Source organism: Rousettus aegyptiacus, unplaced genomic scaffold, assembly GCF_014176215.1.
Source record: "Rousettus aegyptiacus isolate mRouAeg1 unplaced genomic scaffold, mRouAeg1.p scaffold_m13_p_16, whole genome shotgun sequence".
Classification (NCBI taxonomy): Eukaryota; Metazoa; Chordata; class Mammalia; order Chiroptera; family Pteropodidae; genus Rousettus; species Rousettus aegyptiacus.
Window position 1 is genome coordinate 38,116,119 of NW_023416291.1, and position 23,611 is coordinate 38,139,729.

General features: G+C 57.0%; 1 protein-coding gene and 1 long non-coding RNA gene across 14 annotated transcripts in view; one reads left to right on the forward strand and one right to left on the reverse strand.

Annotated features, from left to right (window-relative positions):
* Nucleotides 1-825: 825 nt before the first annotated feature.
* Nucleotides 826-23,611, reverse strand: part of NFIX (nuclear factor I X) — a 92,676-nt gene continuing 69,890 nt past the window's right edge. For 4 of the 12 annotated variants that reach the window (XM_036233835.1, XM_036233836.1, XM_016162041.2 and 1 more), the window contains exons 3-11: nucleotides 22,431-22,493; nucleotides 22,005-22,079; nucleotides 21,514-21,634; nucleotides 20,224-20,360; nucleotides 17,552-17,674; nucleotides 15,449-15,624; nucleotides 9,995-10,142; nucleotides 7,782-7,873; nucleotides 826-3,598 (exon numbers count right to left, since the gene is read on the reverse strand). In XM_036233835.1, the coding sequence (XP_036089728.1) occupies nucleotides 3,584-3,598; nucleotides 7,782-7,873; nucleotides 9,995-10,142; nucleotides 15,449-15,624; nucleotides 17,552-17,674; nucleotides 20,224-20,360; nucleotides 21,514-21,634; nucleotides 22,005-22,079; nucleotides 22,431-22,493 (950 nt within the window). In that variant the 3' untranslated portion in view covers nucleotides 826-3,583. Of the gene's footprint in view, nucleotides 3,599-7,620; nucleotides 7,874-9,994; nucleotides 10,143-15,448; nucleotides 15,625-17,551; nucleotides 17,675-20,223; nucleotides 20,361-21,513; nucleotides 21,635-22,004; nucleotides 22,080-22,430; nucleotides 22,494-23,611 lie in introns of those variants that run through there. The other 8 variants (XM_036233838.1, XM_016162045.2, XM_016162037.2 and 5 more) reach the window with 5 other exon arrangements.
* Nucleotides 3,596-9,409, forward strand: LOC118612454. Of its 2 annotated transcripts, XR_004954942.1 has the most exons (3): nucleotides 3,596-3,710; nucleotides 5,278-6,295; nucleotides 6,865-9,409. It is a non-coding gene; the product is annotated as an uncharacterized LOC118612454 (long non-coding RNA). The 2 variants fall into 2 exon arrangements; XR_004954941.1 differs by having other exon boundaries at nucleotides 3,596-6,295.

The window sequence follows — 23,611 nt, forward strand, 5'->3', positions numbered from 1 at the left end:
TATTGCTCCTTTATTTTCTCTCGTGTGGGGGGGTCCGTTCAGCACGGTCGGGGTGGGGAAGTGGTGGGTCGTCTGAGCCACCCGGCCCCTCTGGGACCCAGAGCGCGGCGTCCGCTCCGCCAGCACGGGGGTGAGAACAAGGCACTAGGTCGGCCGGCCAGCGCGGGGGCGGGTGTGTAAGGCAGTCAACGGGGCTGGTTTCGGGGTGGGGTGGGCTGTGTGCGGGGCCGTGTGCGTGCATGCGTGCGTGCGCGGGCCTGGGCGAATCGACCTGTCAGCTTGGCTGGTCCTGTCCTGGAGCGTGGAGCCTTTCCCCTGCTCCCCGTAGGGCGACGGGGGTAGGAGTAGGGTGGGGTGGAAGGAGTGATGTTGAGTCGGGGGCGCCGAGGAAAGGGTCGGGGAGGAAACTACCAACTTGCTGAGCGCGCTCCTGATAATGCTGGTGAGGGTCAAGTTGGCGTCTGGCTCAAAGAAGGGCGCTCGGGGAGGAGAGGGAGGGAGGGGACCTTTGTTCGTTGTCATTGACCTCTGCAGGGGAGGGGCTGGGGATCCCCGCCGCGTCCCCGTGCCCGGAAGGGGATGGGGCGAGGAGGGGGCGCCGGCCCCGGGGAGGTGGCGCCCGGGGAGACCCGCGGCCAGAGCAGCCCCGCCATCGGGCGCACGCCGCTGTCCCGTTCCGTTAAACTCAACAAAGAAGGGATATGCGTGTTCCTAACAAGTGCAGGATATTTAATTGATTCATAAACTTATGTATAATAGTTTGTGGGTTTTTTTAAAACGTACTTTATAATGTAAGAAGCACCAGGGTTTTTATGTTGAATTATCTTAAAATAATTTTCTCTCGTCCTTTTCCTTTTTGATCTTGTGGTTTTTTTTTTAAATGTCGAGGTGTTTTTATTTTTTTTTAACTCTAAAATGTGAATGTTTCCTTCAGCCCTCCCACCGAAACCGAGAACGACGAAACAAATAAAAACCCCAGATCATCCTTGTCAACGCAGGAAAACGACTTAAAAAAAAAAAAAAACTGAAAACGAACAAAAAAAAAAAAGGAAAAAAACACTCAGCTTTCGTTATCCCCGCGAAGGGCGGGGCAGGCCCGGTTCTTTTAGCGTCCCCAGAGCCGCGAGGACATTACAACAAAAATAGAATTTTTTCTTAACAATCTCTTAACATACAAAGATAGGAAAACTCTCTGATGCATTGCACTTGGTTCAATGAAAAAAAAAGTTCATTTCCCCCATATATATTTTGTGTTTTTTTTTTTCACTCTAACACGTCCCCACATCTTCTGACGCCCTCGTCGCCTCTCACCTGCCCCTCACAACGACACTTGGGAACGGAGCGCCCCCAACCCCCTGCCACTCAGGCAGTCCCGCCAGCGCGCTCCGTCCTGACCCAGCTGGCCTGCAGCTTCCGACCTCGCCCGGGCGGGCGCCCCGCAGACCCCGGCTCCCGCGGGCCCGCCGCGCCTGCGGCCCAGATTGTCTTCGAGGGAAGGGGCACATGCGGCTGGGCAGGGGGTCCCTTCCACTCCCCTCTCAGCTCTGACCCTGTTTAGCCAACCAAACTGAAAAATCATTGCACTTTGACCGCGCGTCACGCCCGGCCCACCCGGCCCCCCACCCCCACCCCCGCCCTACTCCCCACGCCCCGCAAGCTCCCGCGGGATCCCCAGACCCCCACTTCTCAGTCCCCGTGCTCCCGGAGGGCCGCACGCGAATGGGAGAGGGCCTTCGCTCAACTTCCAACAAAAGCTACTCCTGGGGTCAGCCACTTGTGGCTTCCAACTGGGGCGGAGGGACCACCTGCTGGCCCCCTCTGCCCCAGGTGAAGGCCCACCCCTCCTCCCCAGACAGCTCCCTCCCCTCCTTTCTTCCCCGCGTCTACCGGGCCCCAGCCTCACACACTAGATTCACAATAAATAAAGCCCATAACCCACCCCTGTGGTGCAATGTTGGGTTGATTGACTTTCGGAGGATCCTGACCTGTGCTTTGTGTTTTCATACAGTTAAGAGAGAGAAAGAGAGGCACAAGGACTTAGAAAGGGGTCTAGGAGGGGAGATGCAGGCAGGAAGGAGTAAGGCACAGAAAGACAAGCCAGAGGGGCCAAGTCACACCCTGGAGCCGGGCTGGGCATGCTCGTGCTCCCTCCTTCCCAGGGGGTCTTCTGAAGACCCTCTGAAGAGGCCCCCTACCTTCCCTTGGGGAAGGAGGGAGCTGCAGTGAGGGGGAGCTACTTCCTGTGGTATGTTACCAAATTGTTCCCAAGTTGCTCAAATGGAGGAGTTCCCAATTGCAACAGCAAAAGACCCAAACAATGAATGCCCCACCCCGAAATAAAGAGTAAAGACATTACAGCTGAAATCCAGAGAGAAGTGGCCAAGGGGGCAATGTGGTGGGAGGGGGCGCAGAGAAAGCTCCAAAACACTTTTGAAAAAGGACGACACCCAATACCCTCCAAAGGAACTGAAAGTGGGAGAGCAGGACGCCTACCTAGCGCAGGTGGCTGCTTAGCAGAGGGCAGCGGCGGCTGCCCAATCTCCTCGCTCCGATCCAGGGTCCCCTTTCTGCTCCACTCTCCGGCCCGGCCACAGCAGGGCTGTCTGCATGAGGGGCAGGGGCAGGGTCCGATGGGGTGGTGAGAGGGCACCTGCATGCGGGCTGGGGTGTGGGGGCGACCTAGGGCACATCTCCCCTCACTCGTGTCATGGCAGGAGGGCGACCTTCTCGGCCTGTCTGCCTGCCTGCCTGCCTGCGGAGAGAGGGAAGAGAGGGCCTGACCCAGGCTGGGATGGGACCTTCAAGAGTATTCTGACTTTTTCCTATGGACTGTACAGAGGGGTCTGGGGCCCCGGGAACTACCCCTGCGGCTCAGGGTGGGGTGGCAAAACACCCTCCATTCCAGAAGCACAAAACTAGCTCCAGGGGACACCCCCTGCCCACCAGGGGGCTTCTAGCCAGGGGAACACAAAGGCCACCTTGCCTCTCCTGGTCTGGAGCAGCTGGGGGAAGAAGCCAGAGGCGATGGCGGTCAAGGAGGGCCAGGGCAGGGTCTGGAGGGGCTCGCCCTCTGGATCTGCACCCTTCATCTTTACAAGCTGGTCCTCTGAGCTCCTTAGTGAAGCTCTGGCCCCAGTTGAAGGTGGGGTTTCCCCGGGAAGGGCAAGCGTGGGGGACAGGCCCCTTCGGAAAGGTGCTGGTTGCTTTTTTGGGGGATTTCGTTCCTTCCCCAGAAGGCCGGGACGGGATGGGGGAGGAAGGCAGTTCTGCTGCATCCTTTCTTTCTGTCCTCTGCTTGGCAGAGTCCGTTTTGCATGTTTCTTTCTGCTTGACTGCTGGTGCACAGCTCCGCTGAGACCTCTTCCGAGGGCTCTCCGAGAACTGGGTTGCTTCGGGGGGCCTGCAGGGGTCCCTGGGCTGGAGGAGAGAAGGGCTGAGTGGCTGACGACGTCTAATTTTTGCTTTTCGGTGGGGCTGGGCTGGGCTGGGCTGGGGGATTTTTTTTTTCCACGTCTCAAAATTTCTTCTCCCCCCGTCTGAGGAACCTCTTCTTTTCATTTTGTCATTTCTTTTGTCGATCTTATCAGAGGAACCAGGACTGAAGTGGGACAAAAAAGAGGTGATATTGAGAACAGCAGGGGCAAGTCCCTTTTCACTCCTACGTGGCCCCAGCTCCAGCAGAGCCAAGGATACCAACGCCCCACGCAGAGGTACATCCCCCTTCTGTCTGTCCCTCCTATGGGAATCCTGCCTCCCAAGAGACCCAGCCCCCAGTGCCAGGGTCCAGCTGGCCTTCCCGTGGGCACCATGCCCAGCGGGTGGGACCCCCGTGGCTGGCGCTGGCACAGGCGCAGACCTGGGATCTGGCCATGTTTCCAATTGTTTAGGTTTTTGTGTGGGTCCTGGAGGGTGGGAGGATGCCAGGCTGAAGCTTTTGTCCCTCAAGAGGTTTTGGGAGTGGAGTGGGGGTGGCCCAGCTTCTTGCTGAGTTTTTTTCTATCTCTGGATTAAAAGCAGAAATTCCCGTCTATACACCCCAGCCAAGGTCCCACAGACTGAAAGGCTGGGGAGAGGGAGACACCACATGGCTTCAGTCTCTAGCTGTGCCAGGCCCAGGGGAGGAGCGGGTAGACACCCGCCCCCTTGATCCTCTACCTTCAGGGCAATAGCCCTGGGGAAGAACCTGAGGCTCCATGGGGCAAGTGTCACTTCCCTGGGGTGCCAGCAGGGGGCGCTGCCTTCCCACAAACGGGCCTTGGTGGCCACTCAGCACAAAACATTCCCAGGATGGACACCCTCACTCACCTTACCTACCACACCTGGCAATGCCCTTCACCAAATGCTCTGGCCCACTTCGGTGGCCAAGGGGCGGGGCGGGGGGCTCTTCATCTATGGTTTACAGTGCAGTGGTATGCCTGGTGGTACCCTTGAGGCAAAATGGGGGTCCCTGAAAATGCATCCTAGGACCTCTCCCAGGCTCTGGGTCACACACTCAGATTTGCAGGGGCCAAGCAGAATGAACCACAGAGCACCCACCAGGACTTGGCTCATTCTACCCTCACTCCAACCCCCAAACAAGCAGGTGAAGAGAGGGTGGCTGACCTGCCTGAGGCCACACAGCCCATGGCTGAGCTGAGACTCAAATGCAGGGGGCAGTTCAGAGTCAATGCTCCTAACTGCTACGTGTGGCGTGCTCACAAGGAGACAAGTTCTGTGATGGCCAGAACCCCCACATCCTGCCTAGGGCCAAGGATGCCATGTCACTGTGAGGGCCTCGTGCGGCTACATCAGCCAACTTCTCAAAAGAAGCCACAAGTCCAGACAGAATTTCACATGAAAATTTCCAATATTTGAAACACTTGTTTTGGTCACACGGTTTATGCCTGCAAGCTGGACCTGCCCTTCAGGCTCTGGTTTGGGACCGCAGACCGTTGTCCACTGTGAGATAGAGATACTCGATTTTACAGTTAGAAAAAGCCTCCAGAGACCTCTAGAAGTTTCTGTGACGATGGAAATGTTCTCTGTTTGTGCTGTGCAGTGCAGAAGATGCTAGCCAAGCATGGCTTCTAAGCACTTTAAATGGGGCTAGTATGACTGAAGGACCAAACTTTTCTTGTTATTTAATTTAAACAGCCACACGTGGCCAGTGGCTAGCTCCACTGGATGCTGCAGCTGGAGGGCATTTGGGAACATGGGGGTTTGGGGTTGTTGCAGTAACTGGGGTGATGCTATGTTTACTGGGTGGGCAGAGATGCTAAACTTCCTGACATGTGCCAGACAACATGCACAGAGACCTGCCCAGAGTCCGACCCCATCAACAGATGAAAGGCTAAACTGAGGCTCACGGGGTCCTGGTGAGGCATGGCAGGAACCCAGGCCAGAGGTATGCCCAGTATGGAGGAGGTGGAGAAGCAGCCAGCTCCTGTTCCTGGACTGTGCAGGTAGGGAGCTGCGTGGGTGAGCCTCCTTCCCAGCCTTGGTGCTCTCTGGGACCCCTTTCCCAAGGAGAGGCTACACAGGAACCCTATACTTCTGCCCTGGCTGTGAACCTACCCCTCCTCCTCCTCTTGAGGGAAATGAAGGCTTGTGGATGACCAGGGAGGGGCTACTTGGCCCCTCTGCCCTTGGCTGGCCAGGCCAAGGCCGGAGGCTGGCCCTTCTGGGATCTTTTGAGCTGCATGTCAGGGGGACAACCACCAGTGCTCAGAGTAGGGGGATTCCTCAGGGGAAGAAGACTCCAATTCCAGGCCAGGCCTGGAGTTAGGGAAACAGGGAGCTCCAGCGGGGTCCCTGCCACCTCCTGACCAGTCCCAGGAATGGGACTCTACTGCCAGGCACTGAGTGGCTTTTCTGCTTACCCCTCCCAGCTTCCTGAGCCAGGTCCAAAATTGATTAAAACTAAGTAAAAAGCGCTGCCCAGGGAATGACAAAATTGCTAAAATTTTCTTTTCTTCCCTCATTCTATTGTTCTCTCTCCATCTGGTGTTCCAGAGATCAGCTAAAGTCACTGGTTACTGTGGAAACCACCCCCCACTGTACCCCTGACGCCCACCCGCTACAGCCGCCTGCCTGCCCCCAGGCCTGAAGGCTCCCGGCTAGGCTTGTCCAGTTCTGGTCCCCCCACCACCCTTGGACACACCTGCCTGTGCCGGGCCCCAGGGCCCAGGCCCCTTGTGGGAACAGCAGGGAGAAAAACTGCTTCCCAAACTTGCTTCAAACTCTGACTTGGCCCCAATGTCCAAGCAAAGTGAGCAGAGAAAGTGCAGAAGGAAAAGCACATGGAGGCGGAAACCAAGTGAGCTGGGAGGGCTCATGGACATGGTACCCGAGAGTGAGAGCAAGCAGGGGAACAGAGCTGCAGGCAGCCAGCCGGCAGCTGGAGGGAGGGAGGGCGGAGGGGGGGGGCAATGGAGCCCTGCCGCCTGGTGCCAGCCCAGAGCTGGGAGGGGAGGCCTGCCCGAGGTCCCTTCCTCTGGCACCCCCTCCCGCCCTCTGCCAGCAGGGCTCTCTCGGGCTCCCTGGCACAGAGCAGAGGGGGCTGGCTCCAGCCCCCGCTCGGAGCCATTGTTTTTCTTCTCAACACCCCCAAGTTCAAGTTCATCTGGGTGTTACATCATGTCTGGTTGCTCCTGGAAACCAGACGGGTCAGACGTGACTCTGGGGAAAGGGGGTGGGAAGCTGGAGGGGGCTGAAGTTTTCCTCCCCTCCCCTCCTTGCCACTAGGGAGCTCCGAAGTTTGAAGTTCGACAAAGTTTTTGGCTTTTTTTTTTTTTTTTTCCAAGGGAGGGAAAGGAAAAAGGGAAAAAAACAAAACCTCAAACCACACATACAAAACTTCCATCTACCAACTTTCTCTGGACTCAGGCCTCAGAGCAGTGAGGGAGCAGGAGCTGAAAGAGGTGGCCTGTGGCTCTGGGCCGAGGCAGATTTCCCGGGACTGAGGAAGCCTCCAAGGCCCTGGGCTCACAAGGTAATGTTTTTGTAAAATGTGCAAAAAGAAGCCCCACACTATAAAAGCTGCCTCTGCCCTGCTCATGAGGAGGGCCCTCCTTGTGCTTGTGCCCCAAAGGCCCTGGACTCTGCAGGTTATTCCCAGCCTCTTGACAACAAGCTTGAAAAGGGGAGGGAGAGTGTGTGTGTGTGTACACCAATGTCTGTGCAAAGTGGGGTCCAGGGGTATCCAGCAGGAGGGCTAGGGGTGGTTGGGCATTTCTTTGTGAGAACTGGGGGCTCCAGAAGATTGGCAGCCTTTCTAACAAGATTCATGGGGACTTGGAGGAGGGGCCTCCAGAGCAGCAATGGGCCCTGCCCTACCCTTGGTGCCAGAGTCTCTGGGCACGTGGCCCACCAGGCCGGCTCTGTCCCTCTTCCACGCCTTGCCCAGCCCACCCAAAGCCAGGGAAGAGGGGAGGGCTGGAGGCCAGGACTTCCCCCAGAGCAGGAAGAAAGCAGCAGGGCAGATGCTGTCATCCTCCTGATGAGGACGACAGCTTCCATCTTTACTTCCACCAGGCCTGGCCCAGAGCACCTCTAGCCTTGGGTCCTTGGCTGCCTTCCCCAGAGCCAGGGTTGTTGGAGCTAATTATCCAATTAGCTGATTAGCCAGGGGGCCTGGGGGCTGCCTGGGGAGGCAGGCTCAGCTGGGCCCGCAAAAGCCTGGGTCCTCCAGCCCTGCCCCAGCCCCTTCTCCAGGTCTGGCCCTAAAGACCCTGGTCTCTTCCCTGACACCAAGATGCCCCAACTCCTGCCTACTCCCTCTGTGACCGCCTCCATGCTCCTACCTGAGACTGCTGTGGGATGTTCAGAAAGTTGCCGTCCCGGGGTCCGATGCTGACAAACCGGTTGGCAGAGGAGGCGCCTGTCGTTGCGAATGCTGTGGGGAGCAGGGGAGAGAGGAAGAGACCCTATGAGGCCTTGAGGCCCACCTGGGCACTGCCCTTCGGGGCTGCTGAGAGAGGGAGAGACTGGGTTAGACCATGCTGCCCAGGCTTAAGCTGGCAGTGGGAGGAACAGGCCGAAGGGCCCCCTCATCCTCTCACTGGCCTGGAGCACACACTGTTCCCGACCGTAGCACTCCACCTCAGCCAGGTGTCCTCTTTCCTGGCAGGGGTGAGGGAGGGGCCCTGCAGGCTTCAGCTGAGGTCCCATGGCCCTAGTGCTGTCCCCTAACCAGGCACCAGGCAGAGCCAGGAATAGCCCTCCTCCCAAAGCACCCGAAGGGGGTACCCTTGCTTTCCCACTGGCCCTCTCAGGTCTGGAGAGGAGGAAGCCTGGGAGGGTGGGAGCTCTGGCCGACTGGCCCCACCCTGCTTGGGGAAGCCTGTCTCAGCCAGGCCACCTCTCCAACTAGGGCAGCTAGCTGGGTGCTGCATCACTTACCACCCTGGGCAGTCCCAAAGACTGGGCCGGTGGCTCAGAGTACATGAAGGGGCTCAAGGAAGGGTGGGGCCTAGTGGGATGAGGTCAGAGAGGAGCCTAGGACCTGGCTGCCAGCTCGGGCCAAGGGATGGCAAAGCTCAGACCCAGCAGACATTTTCCTCCTCTGATGGGTCAGGCCCTATGGTCTCCAAGGCCCAAATGGGCCAAGGCACAAGAGGAGGAGGAGGCTGGAGGGCCTAGCAGAGCTCTGGGACTTGGGTGCCCAGGAGCAGCTATTCTGGGGCCTGAGGGGACAAATGAGCCAAATACCCCTGAGCTTGTCTTGGGAAGAGCTTGGGAAATTCCTAGGGAAAGGAACGGGCCCTGCACCCCAGGAAGGAGGACACCTTCCGAGGGGACAAGGAGGATCACAGGTTGCCTAGGAGGCCCCCACCCCCAGCCCTGTACCAGATACACCCCAGGGACCCCATGCTCATCAGATTCTGTCCAGAAGTGCCCCCAGCCACCCCACAGACTGGTCTCCTTCTCCCACCCTGCCCGCCTCCAATGACCATGACCATGACTTGATGTCTTATGGCGGATGCAGATGGGAAGATGGCATGAAGAGGATGGAAAGGGGAAAAGAACTCAAACCATGAGAGAGAAGGCGAGACAGCGCGAGACGGAGAAAAGTGGTGAGATGGGTTGCCCCGCCCACCGCGCCCCGGAAGTCCTGGCCTGTGGCCTGCCAGCCCCCAGAGCACCTGAGGCGCTGCCCACGCCCTGACCACAGACGGCACGCCGCCCACCCTCCACCTCTCTTGCCCCTCACGTCGGGTCTACCTTGGGCCTCCCAACTCAGATTTTTCTCTTCCCTTGGACAAAAGTTGTTATTGGTTTAAAAAAAAAGAAAAAAGAAAAAAGAAAAGAGAAAGAGAAAGAGATGAAGTAAGCCGAGGCCCAGAGCCCTCCCTTGTCCTTGGAACATTCAACCTGGGAAAGGAACTGAGGGAAGGGAAAGGGATGGGAGGAAAAAAAAAAAAAAGAGGAACAACGAGAAACCAAATGTGAGACTGAAGAGGGGGGTCAGGGGCTAGCCTGCTGCACCTTAGAGGCCTGAGGGCCCTGAATGGAGAGGAGGGGGACAAGGCAAAAAGGGGATGGTGGTGGCGTCGCCTTGTGGTCACATTTAATTTTCCTGGTGTGGGGGATACAACAAAACAACAAAAAATCAAAAAAGAAAAAACAGAAAAACGAAAAACGAAAAAAACAGCAATCAGGCATGAAGATGGCATGGCTGCGCCTCCCTGTCCCCTCCCACCCCAGCCAGCACCCCGGCCTGTGCCCCACTTGCTCCCCCTCCCGCCCCCCAGGGGCCTGGGCCAAGAGCCCAGGCTGGGAGCAGCGGGCGGGGCGGGGGGAGCTTGTGGGGTGCTGGCTGGTGCGACTGAGGCCTGGGCGGCCGTGATTGGGGGGTTCAGCTCAGTTCTCATCCAGGCGAGAGGCTCTGTGGCACTCCGGGTTGGTGGGGATTTGGTGGTGGGCAGGGATGGGGGACTTTTCTTTTTGCAGTGGAGACTGTTTGGATGGGCCAGGGACACTGGGCGTTGTGGTTTCGGTATCATCGTCCACTTACAAGGTGATGGAGGAGTCAAGGCGGCGCCGTCTGGGGCAGTGCTGGTGGATTTGGAATCAGGCATAGGAAGGGGCACAGGTCTGGCCACTGGAGGCGGCGGCGGTAGCAAAAATGACCCCGGGACTTTGCCCTGGCCGCTACCGTTGGGCTGCGAACAACATAAATAGAGTGACGCATGAAGGCACATCACACACAGACACACGCTCCCCTGCGCGGCCACGCCAGCTCGCCGCGCTCCCGGTGGAAGGTGCAGCACAGGTCCTCTCCTCCGCCGGTGGATGAGGGTGGGAGGCCTCGATTTGGTCTCTCAGGTGTTTCTCTCTTTTTTTTTTTTTTTTTTTTTTTTGTGATGTGTGGTCCTCTTTGGAAGTTGTGGGAGGAGGAAGGGGAGTGTCCGACGGGTGGTTTGTTATTTCTTAGGGCAAGTGTTGTAGGTACCAAGGTGCCAACTAACCACAGAGCAGCTGCATCTAGAACTCACACGCTTCTAAAGACCTCCTATGGCAGGAAAGATGCGCCCTCTCATGTCCCTCGAAAACACACACGTATCCCCTCTGTGGATCCCTGGGCTGAGGCCAGAAGACCCAACTGAGAACAGCAGGCCTGCCATTGTCTACCCCACATCATGGCCTGGGGGGGACGCTGGGCACTGGGGGGCTCGCCCTCACCCCCAGCAACCTGAGGATGATGGGGTGCTGTCCTATGTGCTACAGAAGAGCCCAGGAGGACAATCCATTGCTGCCACTCCAGCTCCCACGAGGTTCTTCAAGCAACTCCCTCAGAAGCTGGGGACGCCGGGTCACCACATCCACTCCTTGTCCTTTATTCCCTCTTGTGCCTCAAACTCCAGTTTCCTCCTCCAGGCCCCATGTGTGCCCTTGCATATGTCAGCCTTTGGGCTTCCGGGGATGTAAGTACCACAGAGGGGCAAAGGTCCCCAGCCTCTTACAGGATCTCCTTGGAGTTCTGGGCATATACCTCCCCCTTCTCTGGGCAGTGTCCCGAAGGACCACCTGCAGCCCAAGCTCAGGGGTCTGGGCCAGAGCTTTTCATCTTAAACTGACCTCTCTCCCATGGGGCAAAGCTCTGGCCTCCAAGCCAGCCAGGTACGAGACTTTAGGAGGTTGCTGTGCTCCTCCTCCTGCTGGTGAGTGACCCTTGGGGAGCCTACCCCACTGATGTCTCCAGCCAGCCCATTTTACTGTCATCACTGGTTTTGCCTAGACTATGACAATAAGACTCACAAAGTGTCTCCTCTATGCGACAGTGTGCTCATCAGCTCAGTGCCTTCGGTGCCTGGCTCCGTACTAGGCGCTTTACTCACGTTGTGTCTCATCCGCCAGTGAACCTGTAAGGCAGTTCTCACTTGGGGGTAAGTCTGCCCCCAACGGGGCACTGGCCATGTCTAGAGACATTTTGCTTGGCATAATTTGGGGTGTGCTACTGGCACCTAATGGCTGGAGGCAGAGGATGATGCTCAACATCCTCCAAGGGCCAGGACAAAGGCCCATCAGTCCAAACATCGCCAGTGCTACAGCTGAGAAACCCTGATGCGAGGGGAGCTCTGTTCTCCCCCTTTCACAACCGGGGAAACTGGAGCTCTGCACAGCTCCGTGGTTTATCCAAAGTCACCCGGCTGTTACTGGTGAGGCCTGAAGTTCATAGCCATGTCCATCTGACTCCAGGGGTCCTATGGATTCTCTCCAGCAGGCTCATTAATACTCTTCCCTGAAAGATTTCTATCATTCTCTGAAACCTTCCACAGCTGTGACTGCATATGATGTAAAATATGATCTCCCCGGCTGGGCACTCAAGGCTCCCGTGGTGGAAGCCAGACGGGGTCTCCTAGCACTCGTGCTCCTATACTCCCTCCCCCCAAATACTTCTCATTGCATACTGACTGGGGCTTCCAAACACAGACTAAGCGGCTGGGCTACACTGCAGAACCCTCTGTCTAGGACACCCTTTCCCATACCCTTCAAGGTCTGCTCAGAAAACAATGTCCTCAACATAGAGGCCAGCCATACTCCAAGAACCACTACCCATCTCTCTCTGCCCTGTTCTTCCAGGATGTTCTTAACCTTCATTGGGGCCTTTGGAGCAGACTGCTACCCAGGCTCCCCAGCAAGCCATGGAATATCACCTCTGTGTGGCCCAGGTATGCAGCACTCAAGTCCCATGGAGTTGAAGCAACTAGTCCATCCTTCCTCACTTTAAAACCATAAAGCGCCATGGCTGGCCAGTGCGGGCCATGCCCTTCTGAACTCTGGCTGGTCCACCTACCATCCTCCACCTCTAATCACCAGCGTACGTCTGCACTGGCCCACCAAGTAGTTCCCTTAACTTGATCCTTCCTGCCCACTCAGAGGCCCTTGACAAAGGCAACAGTGGCTGCTGGTCCCTGTCTGTATCCTGGGCTGGAGATCCTTTGTGCCAAAGATCATTTTGGAAATGGACCCTTCAGTTCCAGGCATAGGCCAGAGGAGTTTCAGCTCTGCAGGGGTGATGCTAAGACATGACAGGCAGCTGCCGTCCTTCATTTCCACAGCCTATCTGGTCCCTATCTCATTTTTCCATCAGGGCAGGAAACCCCACAGATCACAGCCTCACTCCTCCTCTCTAGGCCATCCTGAGCCTGGGCCCCCTGGGGTGCTGGGACGCAGGCGCTTTCCAGGCAGCCCTTGCTCCCACAGGGCGGCCTCTGCCTCCTTCTGGTCCCCAGAGCTCGGCTCTGCCTCGGAGGATCTAAATTGCTAATCCTACCTGATAAAGCTAATTCCACCCAGATATGGCAGGACATCAAACCTGCTGATTTATAACATTTGGTTTTTAGAAGCAGCTTCCAACTAGGCTACAATGTTTCAGCTCTGGTTGGGGCAGGAGTTGAGGTTTTTAAAACCTCAAGGTCTTGTGACTTTGTAGCGCCTTAAAATCTTGTGAATTAAGAGCTAGACAGAAACTAGAGGCTGAATAGCGCCTCGCTTTCATCTGACAGATGAAGAGGAGGGTCTGGCCACGCTAGCGTTGGTAGAGGCTCCCAGAGTTGTGCTCTCCCATCAGGCCCTGCACCTTCTCCACTGCATTCACTTGATGGCCTCTTCTCTCTGCCAGAAATACAGCTAACCAGGCATCCTCTTTCTGCTTTCTGCATCTCATCTGACTAGTGTCTCCACGTAGGCTTGGCCTTTACTGATCTGGTTCTTATCCATCAGGGCCTTACATTAAGGTCCAAGAATGAGCTATAGGGGCACCTGGAAACCATTCTGCAAGTCATCTGTAAAATTCTTACATGCATATATCTTTCTGCAAAGATGATCTATAACTTCAAATTCTCATAGAAGTTAGGAATTTACTCCTCTAAGCTCTAGATCAGTGGTTCTCAAAGTGGATCCCTTGACTAGAAGCAGCAGCATCTGGGAACTTTGAGAAAAATGTAAATTCTCAGTCCCACCTAGACCTGCTGAATCAGAATCAGGTGAGGCCCAGCCACCTGTGTGTTTGTGAGGCCTCCAGGTGACTCTCTTGCATGCTGAGACTTGATAACTACTGCTATGACAATGGCCATGGAGCAAATGCAGCCTGGTATGACTATCCCCTAACACCAGGTCAGCTGCAGAGCCCAGGCCTCTGACTCTCTCCTTCACAGCATGGTGCCTCCCTCTGGAACAGGCTCACTGCAGACATCCCGGCCCCTCTTAGGCACACAAGGCCACAAGAGGAAACCCAGAGAGGCTGCTGCCCAGCCAGGCTAGCCTCCATTGTTTAACCAGGGTGGCTGGCTGTTTGTCTCTCCATCTGCAGCATTTTGTCCGTGGTCTACTCAGAGCAAGCATCTGCCTCGAGAAGAGAACCTTCTAGGCCAAGTGAAATTCTACTCTTGAATGGATGAGTCAAGGGAGAGGCTCAGGACTCAGGTGTCAGGATGCCTAGGGGATGGACTACCTCTCTGGGCTAAGCTGATCCACCAGGTTTGTCTCAATGACTCTAAACTCCTGCTGTCTCTGTGGGTGAGAAGTCAGGCAAAGTGAGGTTCCTGGCCTCTCTGATCCATAGGCCAGGCCCCAGGCCCCTTGGGGACATGGGCTGGAAGTTCCCATAGACACTGCCGGCATCTCTGGAGAAAGTGCAGCAGTTGTTGGGGGTCACATCCGTTTTTCTCTGAATGCCTCTAAAAGTGAACAGAGCTTGTCCAAAGAGGTAGGCAAGGCTCTGAGTGTGCTAAGAAGCCGAAGAGCCAGCAAGAGAAATCCTTACAGAGCAAAGGGGAAAAGGAGCCAGAAAGTGGAAGGAGGGGGAGCAGGAGGGAGGGAAGAGGGAATGAAGAGACACCCTCCAATAACACACCAGCACTCAGCAAACTCTCACCCTGCACGGGGCGCCCAGAGGCAGCACTGCTCTCCCTGGGTGTCCTCTGGCGTGGACTTCTGACTGGCTTCCTCCATTCTGGCCCTTTGAGCCACCTCCCCACTTAACCTCTCACAGTGGGCTTCCAAGCTGAACCAGCTCAGGGAGAGGACCTGGCCCTTCTCATAATGCAGCATGCTGCTGAGGCTCCAGAACCTTCTCACAGGTCTAGAGGCCACCATGTCCCAATCCAGAGTAGTCTCCCAGAGACTAAGCAAGGATCACCGTTCCACCAGAGGGTTGCAACCAGCCCATCACTATCTCAGATAATTCCTCTGCTGAGAGGCCCCGCACTTCTGCTCGTCAGTGACTGGATCCTAAGGCTTGTTGACAGAGAAGGTCAGTGCCCCCCACTCCCACAGAGCTCTGTGGGAAGCCAGTCTCTCTCCAGCTGAGGAGGAAGGCTTTGCTTCAGAACCAGGAGCAACCTGGGACTCCTTGTTGAGAGTCCTGCCAACAGGAGTCTGCATGACAGCCCTTGTGGACCCAGGCCTGTCACCTGTGCCCCTGGGGCACTCTGAGGTCAAGACATTTTTGATCACCATGACTATGGAGGGGGCAGTGCTGCTGGCTTCCAGTGGGTGAAGGCCAGGGACGCTGCCCAGCACCCCACAGTGTCCAGGATCCCACACTCACAGAGAGTGAGTAGCCCAAATGTCAGTGCCGAGGTTAGGAACCCCTGGTCTAGAACCTATAAAATCCTTGCAGCCCTGAGGTTTAAGAGGAGTGTTAGGAGGTAAGGGACCTGGCCCAGATTAGACAGCTCATGGGTACACTCCTGCTGGGGAAACAGACCGTGAGGAGGGTAAGGAGCCCAAACAAGGTGGACCCAGCCACTGCTGCCACCTCTCTGGACAGTGATAGAGAGGCCCCCGCATGATACACAGACCGCTACCCCAGACCAGAAGACTGAGGTGCTCACACTTCTGGCGCTCTGCTGCTCCAGCCCCAGGTGGGCTCCTGGTTCATGAGCCCTCTCCCTGTGACCCTGACACACATGGACAGACACAGAGATGAGCTGTGGCGGGGCTCCTGGGCCTCTGGACTCACCTGTCCAGTGGCCTGGCCCGAGCCATCTGAGCACACGAACTGCACAAACTCCTTCAGCGAGTCCTGCCCGTGGTGGTGGTGGTAGCGGATGGTCGGGTGCGTGAAGTACGGGCTCGACTGCTGGATAATGGACGTGGAGGGGAAGTGCAGCGCTGACGCCGTGGCCCGAGGGCTCCCTGCATGCAAGTGGGCAGGAAGAAAAGGGCATCAGAAGACAGAAACTGAGGGCACCTGCTGGTCAGGGCCCTGAGCATCCAGGCGAAAAGGGAGAATGGTTAGGAGCAGGGCGGGACCAGGACAAGGAGAGTGAGGCTCTGGCCTCTGGCGCAAAAGTTGAGACAGCACCAAAAAACGCAGTAATCAAGATAAATAGCATTTGAATGCAATATTTAAAAAAAATCTAATTGGCAAACTAGGGCCTGCACACCAGCTGCCTGTCTTCATAAATAAAGTTTGACTGGAACCAGGGCTGGGGTTAAGGTGAGGCGAGCGAGGCAGGGTCAAGCAAGTGTGGGGTCGGTCCCGTCTTTTATTTAAAATGTTGATATTTACTCAATGACGTTTTTGCAATAATTTTAATTTTCTAAAGGACTGCATTAAAATGTCATTTATCTTGACAGCTGAGATTTGAGGTGCCCCCTGACATCCCGTGCCTCAGCCGGGTCCAGGGCCGGGGTGGGAGCCCAGACGAGGGAGGAGAGGAGGCAGCAGCGACCCCACGCCTGCGCAGGACAGGCCCCCGCAGTGTGCACACACTCTCCTGCATGGGAGTGGGTGTGCACCTGGTCACCACTACCCAGGCCACATTCTTGTATGCTCAGCCCTATCACACTTGCACATGCATCCTCGCACACGCCTCCTCGCACACACGACTCCCACCCCAGCGCAGGCCCCAGCTCTTCCCTGGCCAGTCCTCCCCCTCCCGTCTGTTTCCAATCAGCTCACTCTTGCTGTTTCATTAGGGGGCTGAGGAAACTTGGCTTCTCTCTGGAGTTCATAAAAGCTGAGTGGAGCTGGGCCTCCGCCTCCAGCAGTCCTGGCCTGGGCTCCCTGCCCCCACCTTGAAGCCACCACACCCTACCTCAGGCTGCCTCTGGGCTCCCAGCCAGGAGGCCCCCGAGGAGGAAGCTTGAGGGTAAACCTTGCTGTTCTCTGTCCTACAGAAGGGCCCAGGAGATGGCGGGCGGACACAGAGCAGTGTCCAGAAAAAGTCCAGACCTCTTTCTGCCAGATGGATGCCAAGGGCGGGAAGAAGCAAGTGAGGAAGCAGTGAGGCTGAGGACGCAGCTCCCACAACTTCCTGCCTGCCAGCCCCTCAGGCACATCGACGTGCTCTCCCCGCCAAACACCTTCTCTTGTGACTGAAGCAAGAGAGCCCCCAAGTCGGTGGCCAGCTCCGTTCACTATAGAGCAGCACAGCTGCCACCGGTGGTCCCTTGGCCTGGCCCTTCACGTCCAGAAAAGGGTGGGGCACCCCAAAAAGGAGATCTGGTCTCCTATGAGTGCTCTTGTCAATCTGCACCCTGCACCAACCTGAGCCAGTGCTGGGAAACCAGAACCTGGGCTTGGCCAGGGAGCTGGGAGAGAAGGGCTGAAGTAAGTGCAGAGGGAGATGCCTGAGCTTTCCCAGCCACAGCTGGCAGGAGGAGAGGAGAACCGGGCAGGCCCGAGGCCTCTGCACTCATAGTGGACATCGGAGGAGGCCTCAGGGCAGGCCTGTACCGCATGCCACATGTACATGTATACACATTCACATCCACACAGCACACACTCGCTGTGGCACACATGTACAAACCCACATGATGCATGCACACACACAGGCACACGTGCACGTACATAGCACACACGCAAGCACATGAGGAGTGAGAAGCAAGTGGGAGGGTTCTTGGGAATGAGGTAAGGAAGCCCCAAGCCAGCTGGTTTACCGCTCAGTGATGCTGCAGAGGGAAGACCTGTTCCTTTGCCCACCCGCTGCCATACCATGGCCCCCTCAGAGAGTGTGGGGCTGTCACCTGGGTGGACCCTGGCCCTTTCACCTGGCCAGCTGCCCCTCAGTGCTCCGCAGCCTCCCCCATGGCCCCCCTCCGGGCCCCCGTTTCTCACCTGGTCTGACTCCAGCAAGCACAGGCAGCGGGTGGTGAGTGAAAGCCATGCGCGGGGAGCTGCCCTGAGAGGAGAGGGCACTGCAGAAGTCCAGCTTTCCTGACTTCTTTAGAGAAGCCGGGCCTGGGGGGAGGAATCAGCAACACAGGGCAGGTTTAGCTGGGCCGGGCGGGAGCAGGGGAAGGCGGGAAGCCAGCAACTCTCTCCTTCTCTCCTCTGCCCCCTCCCGTTGATCCTTCCCCCACTGGGCTCCTTCCTGCCTCCATCGCCCCATCAGGCTTGTTTCTCAGGCCTTTATTGCAGACCAGACCAGCCAGCAGTGGGCGCTTTTGACAGGAGAAGAAAATGAGGCTTTTGGGTGTGCTGGGCAAGGGGTGAGTGGGAAGAGAGCCATCTTGCCCCCTGACAAGCACATAACAAACTCAGGGGGCCTGGGAGGCGGACAGAACTGGACAGGAAAGGACTCCTTCGGCCATGGGACCCAGAGGCTGGGTCGGTTCAGGATTTTATTCTGCTCCCAGTGCCAGAGACGAGGCGGCATTCAGCAGAGACAGGGGCATAGAGAATACCCCTCTAGGAGCTTGATGCTGCTAACCAAGGTCCTCTCTGTGCCCAGTGAGCACTACACCCAAATGATGCAGTGCCCCAGGCCAAGTCTCCCAGGAGAGCTTGTCTCCTATCTGGGCTGAGCCTCAAGGCTGTACCCAGGCTGGGATGGGTAAGGTGGAGTCAGGGCTGATTTCCAGAGCTGCCATCTTTGAGGCATGAATCAAGGCAGTTTGGGGGATGGGGGGCCTCAGAACAGAGAAATAAGAATCATCTTAACCACAGAGGGAAGAGGTGGGGGAAGGGCGAACTCCCAGCTGCCAGAAGAGGTGTTATCTGGCAGCAGCTGTGTGCCACCTGATAGCTGGCATGGTGGGGGGGCGGGGAGGCCCCCCACCAGCTGTGCACAGCTGTCCCCGTGGCTGCATAGTGGCTCCCCAGCTGTTTCCAGTCCTGCAGCTGGGCTGCTTAATTGGCGATTTGTCTCAGCACAGGGTAACAACACGGGAAGAGGAGTAAGGAGGAAAAGAGGGGAAAGCAAGGAAGCTGGGGTGCTGCAGGAGGACACTGGGGGTTGTGCGTGGCAGGACCGCCAGAGGAGCAGAAACGGTGGGCTCTACAACAGACAGCCAAGAAAGGAGAAAGCGGAAGCCTGGAGGGGAGGGCTCCTTGGGAACCAGGTCTGGGCAGAGGGGCCTGGGGGCTGCCAGCTTTGGTGAATGCACCTTCGAGGCCCGTGAAACCTTTTGGAAGCAATCACTTAACTGAGGCTTTGGCTGGGGAGTCTTCAGGGCCTTCTCCACCCCTTCTCTCTGTGCCTCCCAAGGCTCCCCAGGGAAGCATCTGGGCTGTGCTGGCCCAGGTTCCCTCCTGCCACTGGGAGACCCTGGGAGGGGCACCCAAAGTCACATGGAGTAATGTCCACAAAGAAGAGCCTCAGTGGTGGTGTGGAGCCTCCTCCCTCAGCTCCAGGCCTGCAGGCAAGCCCTCCTCCCCTCCTCCCAGGAGCAGAGAGCAGAAGCTGATTCTGTGTCTGGGGCAGCAGGAAAGCAGGAGCGCCCCCCTGCCCTTCGGCCTTGCTTCTCTCTCAGCTGGGCCCCTGCTCATCCACTTGGCCCTCCCCATTAGGGGAACATCTGGAAAACACCAGACAAAGCGCCATCAGGTCAGACCCTCATCTTCCTGGACTGAAGAACGAAGCCCCTGTCCTCAGGCCTAAGCAGAGCAGAGGTGCCCTGTGCACATCCCACACACTCAAGGCTGCACTTCCTGGACCCAGACACCCACACCTGAAAGACACACACAGGCTGCACTACCAGTGTGTCAGGCAGAAGTATCCTGCAGCCAGCCTCCCCATACGTACCTGGACGGCACGCGCATGCACACACGCACACATGCATACACCACACATCTCCTTTTTCACCTGGACTCTCCAGGTCTGCCCACGCCTCCCATCAAGACTAGAAGTGAAGGTGGTGGGCTCCCTAGGAAGGGGGTAGTTTGCAAGGGTCAGGAGACCTGAAGACAACCCTTTATCGGACTCTGCTCCTTTCTGTGATGCTGGGCTCTTTAGACCAGTGGTTCTGAGCTCTATCAGCTCAGAAAGTTTCTGTCCCACCATCCCTGGGGGACATTGAGCGATGTCTGGAGACATTTTTAGTGGTCACGTTTGGCGGGGATTGTGCTACTAGCACTAGTGGTGGAGGCCGGGACCGCTGCTCAAAACCCTACCACACGTAAAACACTCCGGCCCCAAATATCAGCAGTGCCGAGTTTGAGAAACTGCTTTAAATCATGAAGACCATAGTGCCGGGCAAACTCCTTAGAGAAACACCAAGAGAACAAGGCTGAGAAGGCTCTGAAGAGGAGGCCACAGCCTCCACTGCAGGGTACCACAGGCCTCTGCTTTCCTCCCACCACGCCGTGGGCTCTGCTGCCCACTCAAGGACAGGCCCGCTCCTCGCCTCTGCTCCCTCCTTCGGCCTGGTCTGCCCTCCTTTGGAAGAACAGGAGGCAAGAGAAGCCAGGCAGTGCCACCAACAGTGGGAGAATCACCAGGTAAACTGATGGGGAAGAAGAGACTCTGGGCTGCCCTTGCTCTGGGTCAGGCCCCGTGGCACCCATACCTGCATCCACATCGTTGGGCCACCCACTGGACTGGCTGCTGCCAGCCGCTGGGGAGCGGCCTGTCCCAGGATAGAAGACATCGTCGACAGGGCTCTCCATCTCGCTGTCATCGATAGACTTGGGGCGCTTGGTGGTGCTAGGAAAGGAAGTCAGGAATCAGGTGGGCTGAGGCTGGGCCGAGGTACTGGGACATGGGCCCAGGAAGCTTGCACCAATGGTCCTCCGTGTTGGGAGCAGGTGCCTCCCGACAGCAGCATTTCTGGGCACTCACTGAATGCCCACCCCAGACCAGCCCTAGAGTCCCTTGGGTCCAGCCCACCCACTCCTTCTTCTCCTCCAGCCCCTTCTCAGTCTGTGATACTGTGATCCACCAAGCTGCCCAAGTCAGAGAAGTAGGCAGAACCTCAACTGTTTCCTTGGCCCCACTTTCTACTTTCCATCAGCCCCAGGGCCAGGGTGAGGCGACTGAGGCACTCATCAGGGACAAAAATGTAAGGGGATGCCACAAAACTCCCTCATCGAGATTTTATTTTGTGTTAAAATATTACTAAATATGAAAACATTATAAAATTTAATACATTATTTAAACCAATCAAAATGAACACCAATAACCTCACATTCAAGCAAAATATCCAAGTTATTTTAAAAAGGGACAGGATCCCACCCTCCCCTCCACGACTGGCCCTGACCAGGGCCCACCATATCCACCACCAAACATCTCCCAACTACACCCTTCCCTCTCATGCCACTTCCCCACCTCTAGGACTCAGGCCTTCCTCTCTAGCCTGGCCAGGGGGCTCTAAGTGGATGTCAGTCCCATCTATACTTGAGGCTGCTGAAGGTGCTTTCTGGAACCACATCCCCAGCATCTCCAACTTAAAACTCTTGAGTGAGTTTTAAGTCTAAACATCTTCATCTGGCTTCTGAAGCCCTCCAAGGGGTGGCCCTGCCAGCCTGCTCAGCCTCGGCTGGGATGGACGACACACTCTATATCTGGAATGTGCACTCACGCCCTTACCAGCCCCCTGTGTGTCTGAGGTCAAATGCCACATCCCCAAGAGAGGCACCTTCTTGGGTGCCCACTGGTAGAGCCATGCCTTGTTTAGGTTTGTGTTCCCAGGGCCAAGTGCACAGGACAGCACAAAGCAGGAAGTTAGTTCAGGGGTACTCTGGAGCCATTGCCCTCAAAAAAGGGTGACATTTTGAAGCACCCAGGGAACTGCAGTATAGCTGCCCACAATACTCAAGATGGCCTGGGGCCAAGGGGAAGGCTGGGGTGCTAGGCTTACCTGGTGGAAGGAGGGGACGTGATGGACCGCCGCCCCAGGGTCACCTGGTTTATGTTGTAGTAGCTGGGACTCTCCAGGTCCGCCAGCGAGAAGTTGGGCCCTGATGCTGTTGCAACAGGAGCTGGGAAGAAGTGAGAGGGTTACTTTGAAAGGTGCAGGAGGCCTGGCGGGGCCTGTTTTGTTGCCATGAGCAGCTCCCCATAAGACCCAGGGCAAGTTTACCATGAAACCTGCTGAGGAAACTTCCTACTGCCTCAGGGTCATTACTGGAAAAGAGCCCTTAAGCTGTGACTTTTTTCCTACAAAGTGGAGATTAGAGATGGGGCTCTCTGGATGCCTCAGCCCCGCCTAGGCTGGTGCCAATGAGGCCATGTCTCAGGAAAGCCTGTCTGCCCCCTCCCCGGCAAGAACTCATCAGTGGGGCAGGGGGTCACCTCCTCAGCCCCATCCCTGCCAACTCAGTCCTGGCCCGGGAGGAAAAATTCACTTACTTTGTGATACTCTGACCAGCTCTGTCACATTCCAGACCCCCGAAGTCACAAAACAGTCCTGGAAACTTAAGTGCCCTAAGGAGGGAAAAGAGTGAGTGAGTCCAGGCAAACCCAGGAAGCGCTGCCTGCCTGTTTCCACAAAGCTCTCCCCACCTCCCCACTTGGTCCCTCCCAAGCCCTGTGTCCCAGCCCCAGGCTGGCCCCTAGGAGTCCTCAGTCTTAAGGGAAGAGGGAGTGTGCTCCAGGTGGGTGAGCCCCCTCCCTTCCAGCCAGCAGCCAAAGTTCAATTGGGACGGGCAGTTGAGTAAAAGGGAAGAACCAGGGAAGAACAGGTCAGCCAGGGCGTGGGAGGGCAGAGGGGGGCATGGGGTGCAGGGCAAGAGGGAGGTTGTGGGTGGAAGAGCAGGTGGGCCAGGGAGCACTGACCGTTGGGCAGTGGTTTGATGTCCGCATCTCCTTGTTGGTTTGAACTATCTGATTGTCCGGATTCTGCAGAAGACACAAAGTGGGAGGATAGGTCAAGACCAAAATACTCCACAAATAGCTACTTCTCTAGCCCTGTAAACACTCTCCCCCTCCCCCCTTCCCTCCTTCCCTCCCCAAGCCACCCAGGGAGACCTGTGAGACCAGAAGAGGGGGAAAGAACAACCCCACTGTGGTGGGTGTCCTGGGCACAGCGTGGTGTTTGGCAGCATCCCTGGCCTCTACCCACTACTTGCCAGTAGCACCCCAGTTGTGATAACCAAAACTGCCTCCAGACACAGCCCGATGTGTGCTGGGGGCAAAGTTGCCTGTGGATGGGCAGCACTGGCCAAGAGTCAGGGCAAGGAGGGTGCCTAGGAGAGAAGCCAGCGATCACCTCTGCACAGCTGGGATGGACCTAAGGGTCCTCCATCTTCCACCCGGCTCCAAAGCCCAGAAGAGCAACCCCGTCCTTCCTTCACTTCATTAATTAGAGCCATTCCTGTCTGCCTGCCCACCCCCACCTCACCTTTCTGCTTACAAGCAGTGCCTGGCAACACGGAGGGGGGAGGTCTGCCCTGATGCCGTCGCCCGCTCTGTGCCAGCCTGTCTGGGCTGTCTCATGCCCCAGTGCCACAGCTGCTCAGAGGGAGCCCCGAGACAAGGGCCCATTGTGCGGTGGGAGCTCGCAGAGGACTGGGGGCAGGGTGGAGTGTGTGTGTGAATATTTTGCTGAGCTTGGGAAAGCCCCCCATCCCCACCCCCCAGGTCCTTAAAGCTTTGTGTGCCAGGGGCACGACGGGGACCTCCAGAATGCCTGCCTGGGCATGACAGCTGGTGAGAGGGTGACGGAGGGGGGCCAGGGCAGGTTGTGGGGCAGGAGGAAGGCAGGCATTTGGTAAAGAATCAGCTGCTCGCAGGGGGACAACAAGGGGGTGGCATCAGGAAAACTGGGCACTAGTGTTGGCCAGAGCTTTGCCCAATTCTTTGGAGCAATCCTGCCTCCTGGGTCTCCCCCACCATCCTGTGGTCAGCCTGTTGGCCTCACAGCTGAACTGCTCATGTTGGGGGGAGTGACCAGCAAGGCGATTCCTAAAGGGCGAGACAGGCCCCCACAGGGGCTGGCAGGCAGAATGGCAGCCTTC